At 39.9% G+C, this 14,216-nt stretch overlaps 1 protein-coding gene across 1 annotated transcript in view; it reads left to right on the top strand.

Annotated features, from left to right (window-relative positions):
• PIK3C3 (phosphatidylinositol 3-kinase catalytic subunit type 3) overlaps positions 1-14,216 on the top strand; it is a 171,240-nt gene that overhangs the window by 103,617 nt on the left and 53,407 nt on the right. The window contains exon 23 of the mRNA XM_067464672.1: positions 10,084-10,174. Within this exon, the coding sequence (XP_067320773.1) occupies positions 10,084-10,174 (91 nt within the window). The remainder of the gene's footprint in view (positions 1-10,083; positions 10,175-14,216) is intronic.

Here is a 14,216-nt window from a genome sequence, read left to right as displayed (position 1 = left end):
AGAAAAGGACATGCTGTAGCTGAAGATCCTGCTTGAACAAGGGATTGGACTCAGTGGCCCCTTTCCCCTTCCAACTCTATGATTCTATAATGATCTATGACTTCTAGTTCAACAAATAACCTTAGTTTGGATGTTCTGTGTCCAAGTGCTTAAGGGTGTATTGTGTATTAGAACAGTGTCCAAAGACTAGAAAAAGAAATACCTTGGGCAGATGGTGATGACTAAAAGAAACCAGTGGGGAGGTGATGTGAAGAAGAAAATGAAATGAAAGCAGAGATGAGAAGAAAGAAAGAGAATTGTCTTTTGTAAACTGTCATTGATAATACATTAGCAGCAGTTCGGCAAAACAGGAAAACAAGGTTGGGTTATCAGTCGGAGATTGCAGTCACTCCCCTTCCCTCCTGAGAGTCATCACAAGGAGATTAACTTGTGCAAGTGACATAGAGGGAATCGATTACACATGTTTTGTAGTATGAAGCTTAACACAAAAGTGTGGTGTGTGCGTGTGCATTTTCTCTTTTATCTTTGCCCTTGCTATGGGCTTCTTTACATTGTGCATTTGCCAGATTTCATTTGTTACATTTATAATCCCAAATAGCAGTGTTTTCAGTTGGGAATACATTATCTAAAACAGGTGGCAGAACTAGGCCAGTTTGTCACATACACACAACAGCTATACACACATTACCATTGCCATAGAAAAAACAAAATGCAAAGATACAGAATGGGGGACACCTGGCTCGAGAGCAGTACACGTGAAAAAGATCTTGGAGTCCTCGTGGACAACAAGTTAAACATGAGCCAACAATGTGATGTGGCGGCAAAAAAGCCAATGGGATTTTGGCCTGCATCAGTAGGAGGATAGTGTCTAGATCTAGGGAAGTCATGTTCCCCATGCTCTATTCCGCTTTGGTTAGACCACACCTGGAATATTGTGTCCAATTCTGGGCACCACAATTCAAGAGAGATATTGACAAGCTGGAATGTGTCCAGAGGAGGGAGACTAAAGTGATCACGGGTCTGGAGAACAAGCCCTATGAGGAGCGGCTTAAGGAGCTGGGCATGTTTAGCCTGCAGAAGAGAAGGATGAGAGGAGATATGATAGCCATGTATAAATATGTGAGAGGAAGCCACAGGGAGGAGGGAGCAAGCTTGTTTTCTGCTTCCTTGGAGACTAGGACGCAGAACAATGGCTTCAAACTACAAGAGAGGAGATTCCATCTGAACATGAGGAAGAGCTTCCTGACTGTGAGAGCCGTTCAGCAGTGGAACTCTCTGCCCCAGAGCGTGATGGAGGCTCCTTCTTTGGAAGCTTTTAAACAGAGGCTGGATGGCCATCTGTCAAGGGTGATTTGAATGCAACATTCCTGCTTCTTGGTAGGGGGTTGGACTGGATGGCCCATGAGGTCTCTTCCAACTCTTTGATCTATGATTCTATGAATGAGGAATTTTGAGGCTGTATGTAAGCTGTTGAGAAGGAAGGGTCAACAGAGCTATCTTGAGGGGTCTTCTGGTCTTCAATGATGTTGTACTTCTCGGTAACTAGCGAGCTCACTGAGATGATCAACCCTTGATTGTTGTTTCCATTGAACTCCTAGATTACGAATCCAGTGATATGTAGATTGCAGGTCACTAGGAATCATTGAATTATAGATTCTTCCATCTTCTGGACAACAAAATTATGTGCAAGGCAAATGAGGAATTCTTTGGACTTTGTTCTCTTGGCAGAATTTGTTTTCCAACAAATATCAGAAGAGACTATTTCTACAGTGTCAGTCATCTTAGTGACCTTAATTACTTGGACAAGAAATTCCAGTTATAGCAATATTGCTCTACTTTAGCTGCCATATGTGTTGCAAATAGTGGGTTTCAGTCAGGTCCAATGTAAAGACACAATAACATTGCACACAGGCAAGAGGAAAAAGAACGGAATAACTTTACTCTTATCAGCAGATAAGAGTAAACTTGCAGTGTTGTAAACAAAAACAAACAGTGCAACAAAGTTACATAGTCCTTGTAAGCAATATAGAATAAGGCTTCATCATCCAAATGAGAGAGCAGTACAAATGGTTGATCAAAATGCCTCAGAAAAGGCTCCTCAGAGCAAAAGCTAAACTGTATTCTAAAACATATACAGTTATACCCCACCGGGTGTAGTCCAGACTTACTTGCTGACCTACATTAGCAGCTGCACACAATGACCAGCAGTATAAGGTTTTATTTAACACACACAAACACACTTGATCCTGTTATGACATACTGTAACAATATGGTATCCTGGAGTTCATAGCTTGATGGAACAACCTGATGAAGAAATCTAAATAATCCACCCCAAACTCCAAATTCATAGAATCATAGAATCAAAGAGTTGGAAGAGACCTCATGGGCCATCCAGTCCAACCCCCGCCAAGAAGCAGGAATATTGCATTCAAATCACCCCTGACAGATGGCCATCCAGCCTCTGTTTAAAAGCTTCCAAAGAAGGAGCCTCCACCACACTCCGGGGCAGAGAGTTCCACTGCTGAACGGCTGTCACAGTCAGGAAGTTCTTCCTCATGTTCAGATGGAATCTCCTCTCTTGTAGTTTGAAGCCATTGTTCCGTGTCCATGATTGTTCCGTGTCCATGATTATAGGATGGAATAATAGCAGTTATAGTGGAATGATAGTACTATAGTTGTGTTATGTAGACAGGCCCCAGCTTTCATGGCCAAATTTATACCTTTGGGCATAACAGGAGAATTCAAATATGGCTAATAGATGACTACTCAAATGAGGATGATGAATTCAAAATTGATGTAGACAGAGAGAATCCCATGTAGCTTTAAAATGAAGGGTGATAGGATCATAGTGTTGAAAAAAAATGAATGGAAGCATTGCATTATGTTGTGCAGCAAGCGAATCTTAGCCGCATCCCGTGCACAAGACTCACAGACAAGAGTAGAAATGAACAGAAAAAATCTTTACTCTCAATAGCAGAGATGAAATACAAACTTGCAATGTTGCATACAAAAAAGAAACAGTGCAAGAAACTTACATAATTGTAAGTAACACAAAATAAGGCATCTGTTGCAATTCAGGCTAGGCTTCACCTTGCTTCCAAACACCACCACACAAGAGCTGTAGTTTTATAGTTTATTGAGGAAAAAATCCAAGTCAAAATAAAGAAAAAGCATTCCAAAGTTCTAAAGATTAAGGCTAAATGCAGGATACAGTTCCAAAGATCTTCAGGTAAAAGCAGGAGACATAATCCTATTGGCAAAGTTCAAACCAGAGTCCCAGGGTACAAGCAAGGAAACATTTGCCCCCAATAATCCCAATGCCCCCAATAATCCCCAATAATCCCAATAGTCCCAAGCATACCACTCCAGGCTAAGGTTATTTCCATGAAGCTTTCAGGCTAATAAGCTACGTTGAACTGACAGTTTCGCTTCCTTTGTGAGAAGCCTAAATAGGGTTTTCTAATCATGAAAACATCCTGCTCTCACAGTGGTCCCATGACCTTTCCCCGACCTGGCCTCTCGTCTACAGATCAAGGCCTTCCCTATCAGTGTGGGAAGACACCTGGGTACTAACTCCTTTATTGGCATTCCTTTCCTATGAGAACCGCTTGCTTGAATCTCCCCTGTCTGTGAGAGCCTCAGGCTGAGGCACAGAAAAACAGCCAGGAATCTGAATCCCATCACTCTCATCGCACTAAGCCACAACAGCACCTTCATCTTAAGTCAAACGAGAAAGCAAAACATAAAACTTGAGCAAACGGCTATACCACCATAGCCTCCTTTCAAGCAGCATAGCGGCTTCTCTCCAACCTGCTCCTCAGACCAGAGCCTTTGAGCATAGATCTCCTCAGAGAAAAACTCTCCAGAAGTGTATTCTAAAAACCCATACAGTTATACCCGATCAGATGTGGTCCAAGATTGCTGGTTGACCTACATTACCAGCTGCACATAATAATTACCATCATAAGGTTTTTCTTCAAAACAAAACACACACAAACACACACACGGTCCTGCTACAACTTACTGCAACACATAGTGAATTAAATAAAGAGAAATTGTCTTAAAGGAGGTAAGACCAGCAAAGAGGACATTAGGCACATGATCAGAGCAAGGTTAAAGTGGCCTTTCTGTACACATATATATGATTCCTCCTATGGTGTGGGGAAAATTTCATTCTCTCTGGGTACTGATAGTCAAATCTCCAAAGTTTTGCAAAGATGTGTTAATAGATAGCGAGATTAAAGGATGAAGAGCATTTAGGATCTAACATTTACAGCATGATTGCCTTTGAAACACTCCTTCTAATGTGTGATAAAATGTTCGCAGCATAGCCTTTGTCTTCTGGCAGCCCGAAGAAAAAGGAATGTAAATGACGAGACATCTTGATTGGATATTTATGATGTGTGTGTGTGCGCGGAATACAATGCACAAAAGTAGGGGGATGTTCAAGATAATAGTTAAGATAAAATGCACTTCAAAGTCATCCCCACTGATTTCGTTTCAAGATTGGAGAACAAGTTGGAGGAGCTCCGTTAAAGAGGGATTCGGCACACACATACACAGGCAGTCTTTTATGCTTAAGTGCATGTAAAGCATTTGGAGGGAGAGAGAAAGAAATCTAAGAATAGGAAAAAATGACTATCTTATTTGAAATCCTGCATGCGTCTCTGGGATGTCTTTCCAGTAACTTTAAACAATTGTTTAAATGTGTTAGCAAAGCATTGAAGACAGCGGTGGGGCTAGGGAATGTGTCTTGCAAAAAGGCCTGAAAATTGAGAACGAGAATTTGTTAAAGAACCGATCTTCTGCCTACTTCTTTTGTTTTTTCCTCTTCTTTTCTCATCCCTCTTTTGTCTTTAGAGGAGATGATTATTTTTCCCCCCGCTGTCAGAAGAAACTGTCATTGTCTAATGGTGATGTTCTCTGTACTTCGGGAACTAATTAACTACATTTTATTTCAGCATTGGTAGCACTCAGAAAGGATGGCAATGTCTGCGTTTGTAGCACTTCATGCCTTTTGTTTTATTTTATTTATTGTATTTATACTCCACCTTCCTCCCAGAATGGGATTCTGGAGTCATTTTATATATACACATGCACACATATAAAATGTTTATATACCTCTCCATTTGGTTTTTGTTGGAGGGGGGGGGGTTGGGGGTGCTTTCTCACCCTTTAAATGTTCATTGTGTTAGCAAATGCATAACAATTTGGAAAAACACAATAAGAATTCGCTCAGTGACTTACAGCAGTTTAAAATACATTTTGGGGACATTGCAAGAGAAAATATCTATATCAGCCCTCCACATTGGCTAGAGTTAAGGGCACAGAAGCCCCATAAAACTGAAACTTAATATTTAAAAAGATGTTAGTATTTATTTACTGCAAGAGAATATATTACTAGGAATTTCTAGGTCTGCCTTCATATCTCTCTGGTCAAATTCCATTAGAAGCTTGTATACCATTTTCCCCCGAAAATAATACACACCCATATTTCTAAGTCTACCTGCATATCTCTACAGTCAAATTCCATTGGAAGCTGGTATACCATAATACGCACCCATAAAATAAGCCATGCCAGAATTTCTAAGCATTTGCGCATTATAAGCCATACCCTGAAAATAAGACATAGTAATACAAGCTGAGGCATAGAGGGAGACATAGAAAGTGAAATGCAAGAATTTTCTGCAGTGGTGACGGAGGCAACTCCAAGCCTTCTTCCCTCTCAATTTCTGCCTGCTTCTCTTTCTCCTTTTCCTCATCCATCTTGTTCTCCTTCTGTTGCTTCTTCCCTTCAGACCAGGCAAGGCCAGGCTTCCTCTGCGAGTGAGTGAGAGAGGAAGTGTCGCAGCTCAGGATAGATTCACCTTGCTCAGAACAATACCACATTCCAGGACTGTAGGTTTTGTAGTTTATTGAAGAAAAAGCAAAATCATAAACATAGAAATAAGGTTGCAAAAGTTCAATAGCCAAAACAGAGTCTTAAATGCAAAGGCAGAGTTTCCAAATAACATGAAGTATAATCCACAAACATGGGCCAACAAGAAACCATGGCAGCATGACAAAGTCCCCAGAAGCCAAGGAGCCAGAGCTTTCCCTAAAAGCCGAGGCAATTCCAAAGAAGTTAGCAGGGTGTAAACAAAGTTGCACTGACAAAGGATTGACTTCAATCAGATCGTTAAATATGTTTCCCTAGCATGAAAGCATTGCATTGCCCTTGAACTTCCCGTTTGTTGGCAAGCCAAGCACTTTGGCGTACCCTTAATTGCAAATGGTCCTCCCTAATCAAATCTCCATCACCTTCAAGGCTGGATAACTCATTACCCTGGGACTGGTCACCCTGGGAACTGAGAGGCACTGAGCTCCCAGATGGAGTAGCCGACTTCTCCACCTGCAGCTGTGAAAGTTCACTGTCTTCATCTAAAACAACATTCTTTTCTCTGGGAAACAGAAATGCCGTATCTTCTTCAGAATCAACACTGTCTGCCTCAACAACAGGGACATGTTCAGAAACCCGTAACCCATCATCCTCCTCATCCTGAGGAAACTCAGGCTCAGAAAGCTCAGGCTCAAAGTGAGCCACAACAGGAAGTGAGTCACCAGCTCCAACGGGGCCACGGTTGGAAGTGCTGCTTCCCTTCGGCCCGTCCCCCTAAAAGTCTCCTCCGTGAAGTGAGGAGCAGGACACTCTGCTTTAGGTATTGTGTGTCCTCAGGGGAAATAAGTAAAGCTGTGGCTGCTGTTTTACCCAGCACTATATTTGAATAAATGCAGATTGTTTTACCATACGTAATGAAAATAAGACATCCCCTGAAATTAAGCCATAGTGTGTCTTGTTGAGGAAAAATAAATATAAGACAGTGTCTTATTTTTTGAGGAAATATGATATCAGGCTGCTATGTTTTCAGTAAATCTCAAAAATATTAGACTTCATAATCTTCAACATTTGCAGGGGTTTGGGGTGCTGGAGTCCTGCAAAAGTGGACATAACCATGAATGTAAATAACACAATTTAAACAAATCCCTAGGTCTGTCAGCAAGAACCTTTGGTCAACTTCTGGTAGACACTGGCTATAGAAGACCTAGAGATTTCTAGAGAGAGTATTTTAATAAAATCTGTGAATAGTCAGATCTGATTGTTCTCACCAAACAATCAGATCTGACTATTCAAACCGAACATATGGAAGGAGAGCTGCAGTATCTCCTTGCTCAAAAGTTTTGCTTAGCTATGCAGTGGCAGCTGGATCATGCCAGGTCAGTTCTGCTGTCTAACCACAGCAAACACAGAATGGCTCTGAGGATTTGCCAAGCAGAGCATTAGAGGATACTGTGGATACCAATACTAGCAATGAATCTGTCACAAAACTCTGGAAAGCCATTGTTGTCCATTCAAGTTGATACTAGTAGACTAGATAGACCAATGTTAAGGGCTTGATGTTGTAGCCTGGTCAGATTCTGAGTGCTCAGAAGATGGGAAAGGGGATGCTGGGATAGATTTGGAGGGCCCAGAGGAGGATAGAAGTGGCCTGGAGAGAGTTGTTTTGGAATCTACAAGCAGTTCCCTTGAGACTGGAGAAAGGAATATCAATTTCCGTGAGAGTCTGCCAGAAGTGCAGGCTGAGAGAATTGTGGAAAATGAATGTTTGTCCAGATCAAGGCACTTGGAGGCAGAGTGTACAAGAGAGTCAGATTTGCTTTCTCAAGCAGCTTAGAGATAAAGAGAGGAAGAGCAGTTGTGTAAGAAATGATGTCATGGGATGCATTGAGGCTTTGTGGTTCTCTATTGGCATAGTCATTTGTGAGAGCAACATTGCATTCAGGTGAACAGCTCTCACCTCCTGGTCCTATGTTTGTGTATTTATGTATTCAAGTTTCTAAGTTTGTTCCTGGTTCTAGTTTCATATATTGCCTCCCTTGGATTCATGCTGTCATATTTATGGATATTTCTGTGGATTGACACTTGAGAATGTATTTGAAAGGATTTTGGGATCTTGGTTATCTTGGAAATAACTGTTTGAACGTTGATTCTCCTTTTCTGGATTTGATTATTTTTATATATTCTTCTCTTAATATATATATTTTTTACTTACTGGATTACCTGGCCAGAGTGTTGGTTTGTGGGTTCTAGTGCAACACTTGGAGATTTCCATTTTCCCATGACTGAAACCAAAAGCACTCACAACCTGGCACAAGGGTCATTCTCTATTTCGCTCGCACATGTGTATTTTCCTGTGTAGAAACCTTAAAGCTAGATGAAACAGTTAGCTAAAAACCTTCAGCCAATTTAACTGTAATTTATGGTTCTTTCCTGTGCACATTGAGAGCTATAACTTAATAAAGAAGCTTCCAAATGGGAGTGTATTTCATTTGTATATTAATTCTCTCACACACATTTTTCATATTCACACTTTCTCCCGTTTTTACCCCTCAAAATGACAAATGGGTCACCATAGAAGTGGTTTCACGACTAATTTAACAGATTTATTTTTGTGTTCAGGAGAAGTAGCAGTTTTTAAAAAACAAAAACAAGGCCGGAAAATCAAATAATAAGTGCAGTACTTAATGAGACTGTCAGCTGGTTCCAGCATGCCAAGTTAATTTTGAAACCTCAAGACATCTGACAAGGAGCTCCCCTTCAATGGTTATAAATGCATTTGGCAATAAAAGTTTCATTTTAAAAAAAGAGAGAGAAAGTTTTACTTTATTCCTGTTTGACTTTTTAAAAGAACTCTAATCATCAGCAACCACTGAAAGGCTGCTATTGCTTGGGTATGTGTCAGCCAGCAATTTCCATGCCAAGGTGAATCTACTTGGATTGAATTTTTAGCATGCTACCATAAGGTCTTTGAGAATAGGGTTGTCCAGACAATTTTATTACTCTTTATGGAGGATAGGGTTGCACAGATAGTTTTAAAATCTATGGTTAACCATCTCAAAGTCCAAGCTAAATATGTTTAGCTTGGAGAAGAGAAAGTTAAGGAGGGCCATGACAGCCATGTTTAAATATTTGAATGCTTTACTATTGGGTTTCCATCATCAAGAAGTGTCGCACACCAAGGCTGGAAGCACACCTTTTAACCCACAAACACTCCAAAGTTCTTTAGCAAATAAACAGTTTATTGAATAAATGCAAGCAGTATTAAAAAGGGTGAAAAATACAAGTAAAAGATTCTGTAAGAAAGTCTAAAAATAATCCAAGCTGGCAGATAGGCAAATATAATCCATAAAAAAGAGCAGAATTGGTTCTTAATTCCACAGCAAAATCCACAAATGCAAAGTCCTTAAAACCCACAGAGGAGAATGTCCAAAGTCTTTTAAAAAGCCAGGGAATAAGGTTGCACAGATCCAAAATCAACAGAAGAATTACACAGGAAAACATTCACCAACAGCAACTTGAACATGAGTCTTGGGCAGAGATTTCCATGAATCTTGGCATGACATACATATAAGACTTGACCAGTAACCGACGTTGCGCTCACTGAAGGCAATGCTGTAAAAGCCCTATATTTATTCAAAAGGACGTACACAAAACTCATTCGGATTCCTTTGGGAACTCTCCTTCAAATTCCTCTTTTCCCTTATCCTGACAGACCTTCTGACTCCCACTTGCAGGTGGCGATCTTGACAGATTTGACCCCTTCTATCAAAGGTTGATTCCTCCCGGTTGCTCGATAACACATTCCTTTCACTTCCTTATCTAGCAACCCAAGCTGGTTCCCATCAGACTGTCTGGAAACCATTCTATCTTGAGAACTAACAATCCCAGAGTCTTCCAACTCCCTTTGCTTGCGGTTTCTTCTGTGCCCTCTTCTTCACTCACAATCCCCTGAGAATCTACATTAAAATCCAACATGGAAATCTCTGAAGGGTCCTGCTCTGAAGGAAATTGAACATAACCATAATCCTCGTCTTGAGGCACTGCAACAACCCCAGTCGGCTGAGCTCCTACAAGAAGGGATTTTAAGCATTGCCCTAGTCCAGCCTTCCTACCACTATACAAAGCTAACTCTACATCTCCTTTAACCAATGGTTTCTTACATTGTAAATGCTCTCTTGACTCACTTGTGATCTCGCTTCTTGTAGGTATTCCAACTTGATTCTGAACTTGTTCTCTCTCATGGTTGATGCCAACATTCCTGACATTGCCCTGGAGCCAGACAAGACTGTGAGAAAGGTAAGCATCATGTTTACTGTCCTATAGGATGGATATGAATATTTCTGTTTTGAGATGTTTGCTCCTTTATTTTATCTATGGCAGAAAGCAGCCTAGCTTGGAATAGTTGGGATTTTTTGGTTCACTACTTTGATAACCCCTAAATGCTGTTGGGGGGGGAAAACTAATAAAAAAAAAAGCTTCATTTGTTCTCTTCAAAATGTTTGGATCAGATTTTGAAACTCTACTGCCAACTTCTCCACATTGTCCTGTCCAAAGAATATAGAATACAATATAAGACAGTAATGAGGATGTGATGAATTGCCTACCTTTAAGGCCAGGGGGAAGCTCAGGAAGTAGGCCCAAATATTTCAGTAGCCATTTTATGAGATGGTGCATAGAGGCAGCCGTCTTAGAGTACCCATTTCCTAAAGGGGGCGGAGTTTAGAAGCAGCCTGAAGGGAAATGTGGAGAGCATTTGTAATTGGTTGGGAGAAAGTGGGCGGAGCTTAGCCAGAGTGCAGGAAAGAAATTCCTGTAAGGGTGCTTTTTAAAATCTCACAGCTCAGTTAGGGTCTGGTGTTTGAAGAGTTGAGTCAGGGTTTGTGTGGGGAAGAGAGTTGGGTTTTGAGAGTGTTAGTAGAAGAGAAGTCAGAGAAGCCAAGAATTGGTTAGTTAGTAAAGACAGCTAGCTATTAGGTAGCATAGCTGGTATAGAGAATAATAATAATAATAATAATAATAATAATAATAATAATACTTATCTATATACCGCTCCATCTCCCCGAGGGGACTCAGAGTAACATCACAGGTAACATCACAAAACATACAAAGTAAAAAACAGCACAACCATAAGATTAACAAAGCAAAATATAAGCATAAAAATTGTTGCCGTAACACACATATATTAAAAGTAATTCTGCTTGTTCCAGCTAATTTAAGACTTTAATAATAATAATATAATAATAAAACTTTATTTATACCCTGCTACCATCTCCCCAAGGGACTCAGTGCGGCTTACATGAGGCTGAGCCCACAGTACATCAGTAAAAACAACAGCAACAGTAATACAAAACAATAAAATAAAACTCATAAACAGAAAATAAGCAGTAAACATCAACAATAACACAACAACGATAACACAAAAGGCCGGGCCAAGATTTGTGGAAGCCCAAAAATTCTAGGAGGCCTGGAAATTAAGTGCAGTGCTATGGCAGGCAAAATAATATTAGGTACGGGTCTGTGGCTGTTCATTCCGGGGCCGATTAGAGGAAATGATCTGGGTAATTGGTAGGAAGAATAAGGCCGTATTTGACAATGTGTAGGGCTGGGTTAGAACTGGTCATTTTCAAAGACTTGTTGAAACCACCAGGTTTTTAAACTCTTATGAAAGGATCTCTTAGAGAGATCCAAGGGAAAGGACTGTCTAGATTTTTTTTTAGGAATTCTCGTCAGAGGGCAGTCAGCTAGCTTCCTGTGGGAGTGAAGGGTTGTTTTGAAACTAAGCCTTGAACTGTTTTTAAAGTAACCATACGCTCCAACTCATTATTGCAACCACTAAGCTTAAGTGCCTGTATTGTTGAAGTTCTCACAAATAAACAACTTTGTTCTTTGTTAAACAACAACTGTCTCAACGGTGCCTCTATGTGAAATAGTTCCATAGCAATTTAGTGAAATAGAATTTTAAGATTGGTGGCAGCGTTTATTTAAAAGAATCTCAGTGTTATTCACCTCATAGTCCTGAGTCCTGAGTGCGAATCCAGCACAGTTTACTTAAATCCTCTTGCCAAACCAAAAGCTAAACATTCCTTTTAAGTGTGGTGGTAGCCAGAGATCAAAGAATATTACCTCAGAATATAGTGTGTTGTTGGCAAAGCCTCAGCAGCCTCCTTAATTGATTTTTTATAATAATCTTTTACATTATTGGGGGTACAGTGCTGGGATCGTTAGAATAAATCCCATTTTCTTTACATTTTTGGTGGCAGTGTTTGGGATCACCAAAGGAAAGGTACCTTCTGCCAGAAGATCGTTTGAGTTGGCTTTATCATTTAAATTAACAATCCCCAAGTCTTCACAGAGGACAATAAAGCATTCTAAACAATCTTATTTTTAGGTTCTTGTGGGTTTTTTCGGGCTATATGGCCATGCTCTAGAGGAATTATCTCCTGACGTTTCGCCTGCATCTATGGCAAGCATCCTCAGAGGTAGTGAGGTCTGTTGGAATAAGGACAATGGGTTTATATATCTGTGGAATGGCTGGGGTGGGGCAAAGAGCTCTTCTCTGCTGGAGCTAGGTGTGAATGTTTCAACTGACCACCTTCATTAGCATTTGAAGGACTGGCTGAGCCTGGGAAAATCTTTTGTTGAGAGGTGTTAAGATGTGCCTGGTTGTTTCCTCTCTGCTGTTTTGCTGTTGTAATTTTAGAGTTTTTTTTAATACTGGTAGCCAGATTTTTTTCAGATTTTGTTCATTTTCATGGTCAATCTTATTTTTTTTAGAACTGTCTGGAGAGTCAAATGAGTGCTTTGACCTATTTCTGAATTATAAATTTAAAGAATCACTTTCATTCATCAATCTTCTCTCTCATCAGATTTATATCATTATGTCCCCTGCTTATATCTGTACAGTGGACCAAGTTTAGAATTCACTTGCTGGTTAATTTAAGCTACTAATTTGCATACGTTTTTCTTCTGATTCCATCTAACTTTCAAAGCTCCCCCTTTATTTGTGCTCATATAGAATGGCCATTTATGCCTGAACATATTATATTCAGGGCTCATTTCTATTGCATTTCATTGTATCATGTGTAATTACACAGTACTATCCTAGCTGACCTGCAATGAACCCTTTGGCAGTTCTTTAGCAGCATCTTATTCACACCATGTTAGGCTTTTGGATAATTAATTGAAAGTTTTCTTCCATCCCCTATCTCTTTCTGTCATGGCTTTTCTGTCCCCATTCCTTATCCTTTTCATTTCAGTTTTATCTGTCTACTTCTACTTCTTACATGCCCTCTTTTAATTATATGGTTATGGTAAAATGGGTGCAAAAGAGTGGGCTTGTTAGATATTAATCATTAAAACTAGAGGTTGTTTCAGAGAGTATTTGCTACTCGTAGCTCTATCTTGTATACAATACCAGTGTTCTGTCACTGAACTTTGCAGATCACAGTTTCATGATTGGCAGTGAGGTTGTGCAAGAAAATGCTCTGTATGTGCTCAGAGACTTTCAAAATTTAGATGAAGAATAACATTACCCGTGGGGCATACATTCCTGGATGTGCAAAACTTTGGAGTAACCCTATTTAAATAAAAGATATCTATCTGGAATAAGAAAACCATAGAACCATTCTGAAGGACCTAAAAATACCTAAATTTTATTGAACATGGATAAATTTGTGTATACTGGTCCTAGAAATACAGGGACCCTGCTTCATCCATTCTTGATTCTTTGACAGATTTATTTATCTATATATATAAAAATGCTCTGTGCATAATGAGTACCTTAAAAACAAAAGAACCAATGAACGAAATCACACCAAATTTGGCAACAAAACATCTCACAACTCAAGGAGTGACCATCACTCAAAAATTATGATTTTGTCATTTGGGAGTTGTAGTTGCTGGGATTTATAGTTCACCTACAATCAAAGAGCATTCTGAACTCTATCAACGATGGGATTGAACCAAACTTGGCACACAGAACTCCCATGACCAACAAGAAAATACTGGAAGGGTTTGGTGAGCATTGACCTTGAGTTTGGGAGTTGTAGTTTACTTACATCCAGAGAGCACTGTGGACACAAACAATGATGGATCTGGAACAAACTTGGCACAAGAACTCAATGTGCCCAAATATGAACACAGATGGAGTTTGGGGGAAATAGACCTTGACATTTGTAGTCACTGGGATTCATGGAAATAAATCTGTGCAAACAACTACATGTGAACTTTGTGCAGGCTATATCCTGACTTGTAAATTGGCTTCAAAAACTCTGATTTTTAAAAGATATTCTCTCAACAAAAAGAAATTGGCTAAAAATGTCTTATGGCTTCTTTCCCC

Source organism: Anolis sagrei, chromosome 2, assembly GCF_037176765.1.
Source record: "Anolis sagrei isolate rAnoSag1 chromosome 2, rAnoSag1.mat, whole genome shotgun sequence".
In the NCBI taxonomy this organism is placed as follows: domain Eukaryota; kingdom Metazoa; phylum Chordata; class Lepidosauria; order Squamata; family Dactyloidae; genus Anolis; species Anolis sagrei.
Note: the sequence above shows the minus strand (reverse complement) of the source record. Positions and strands in the feature narration are given on the sequence as shown.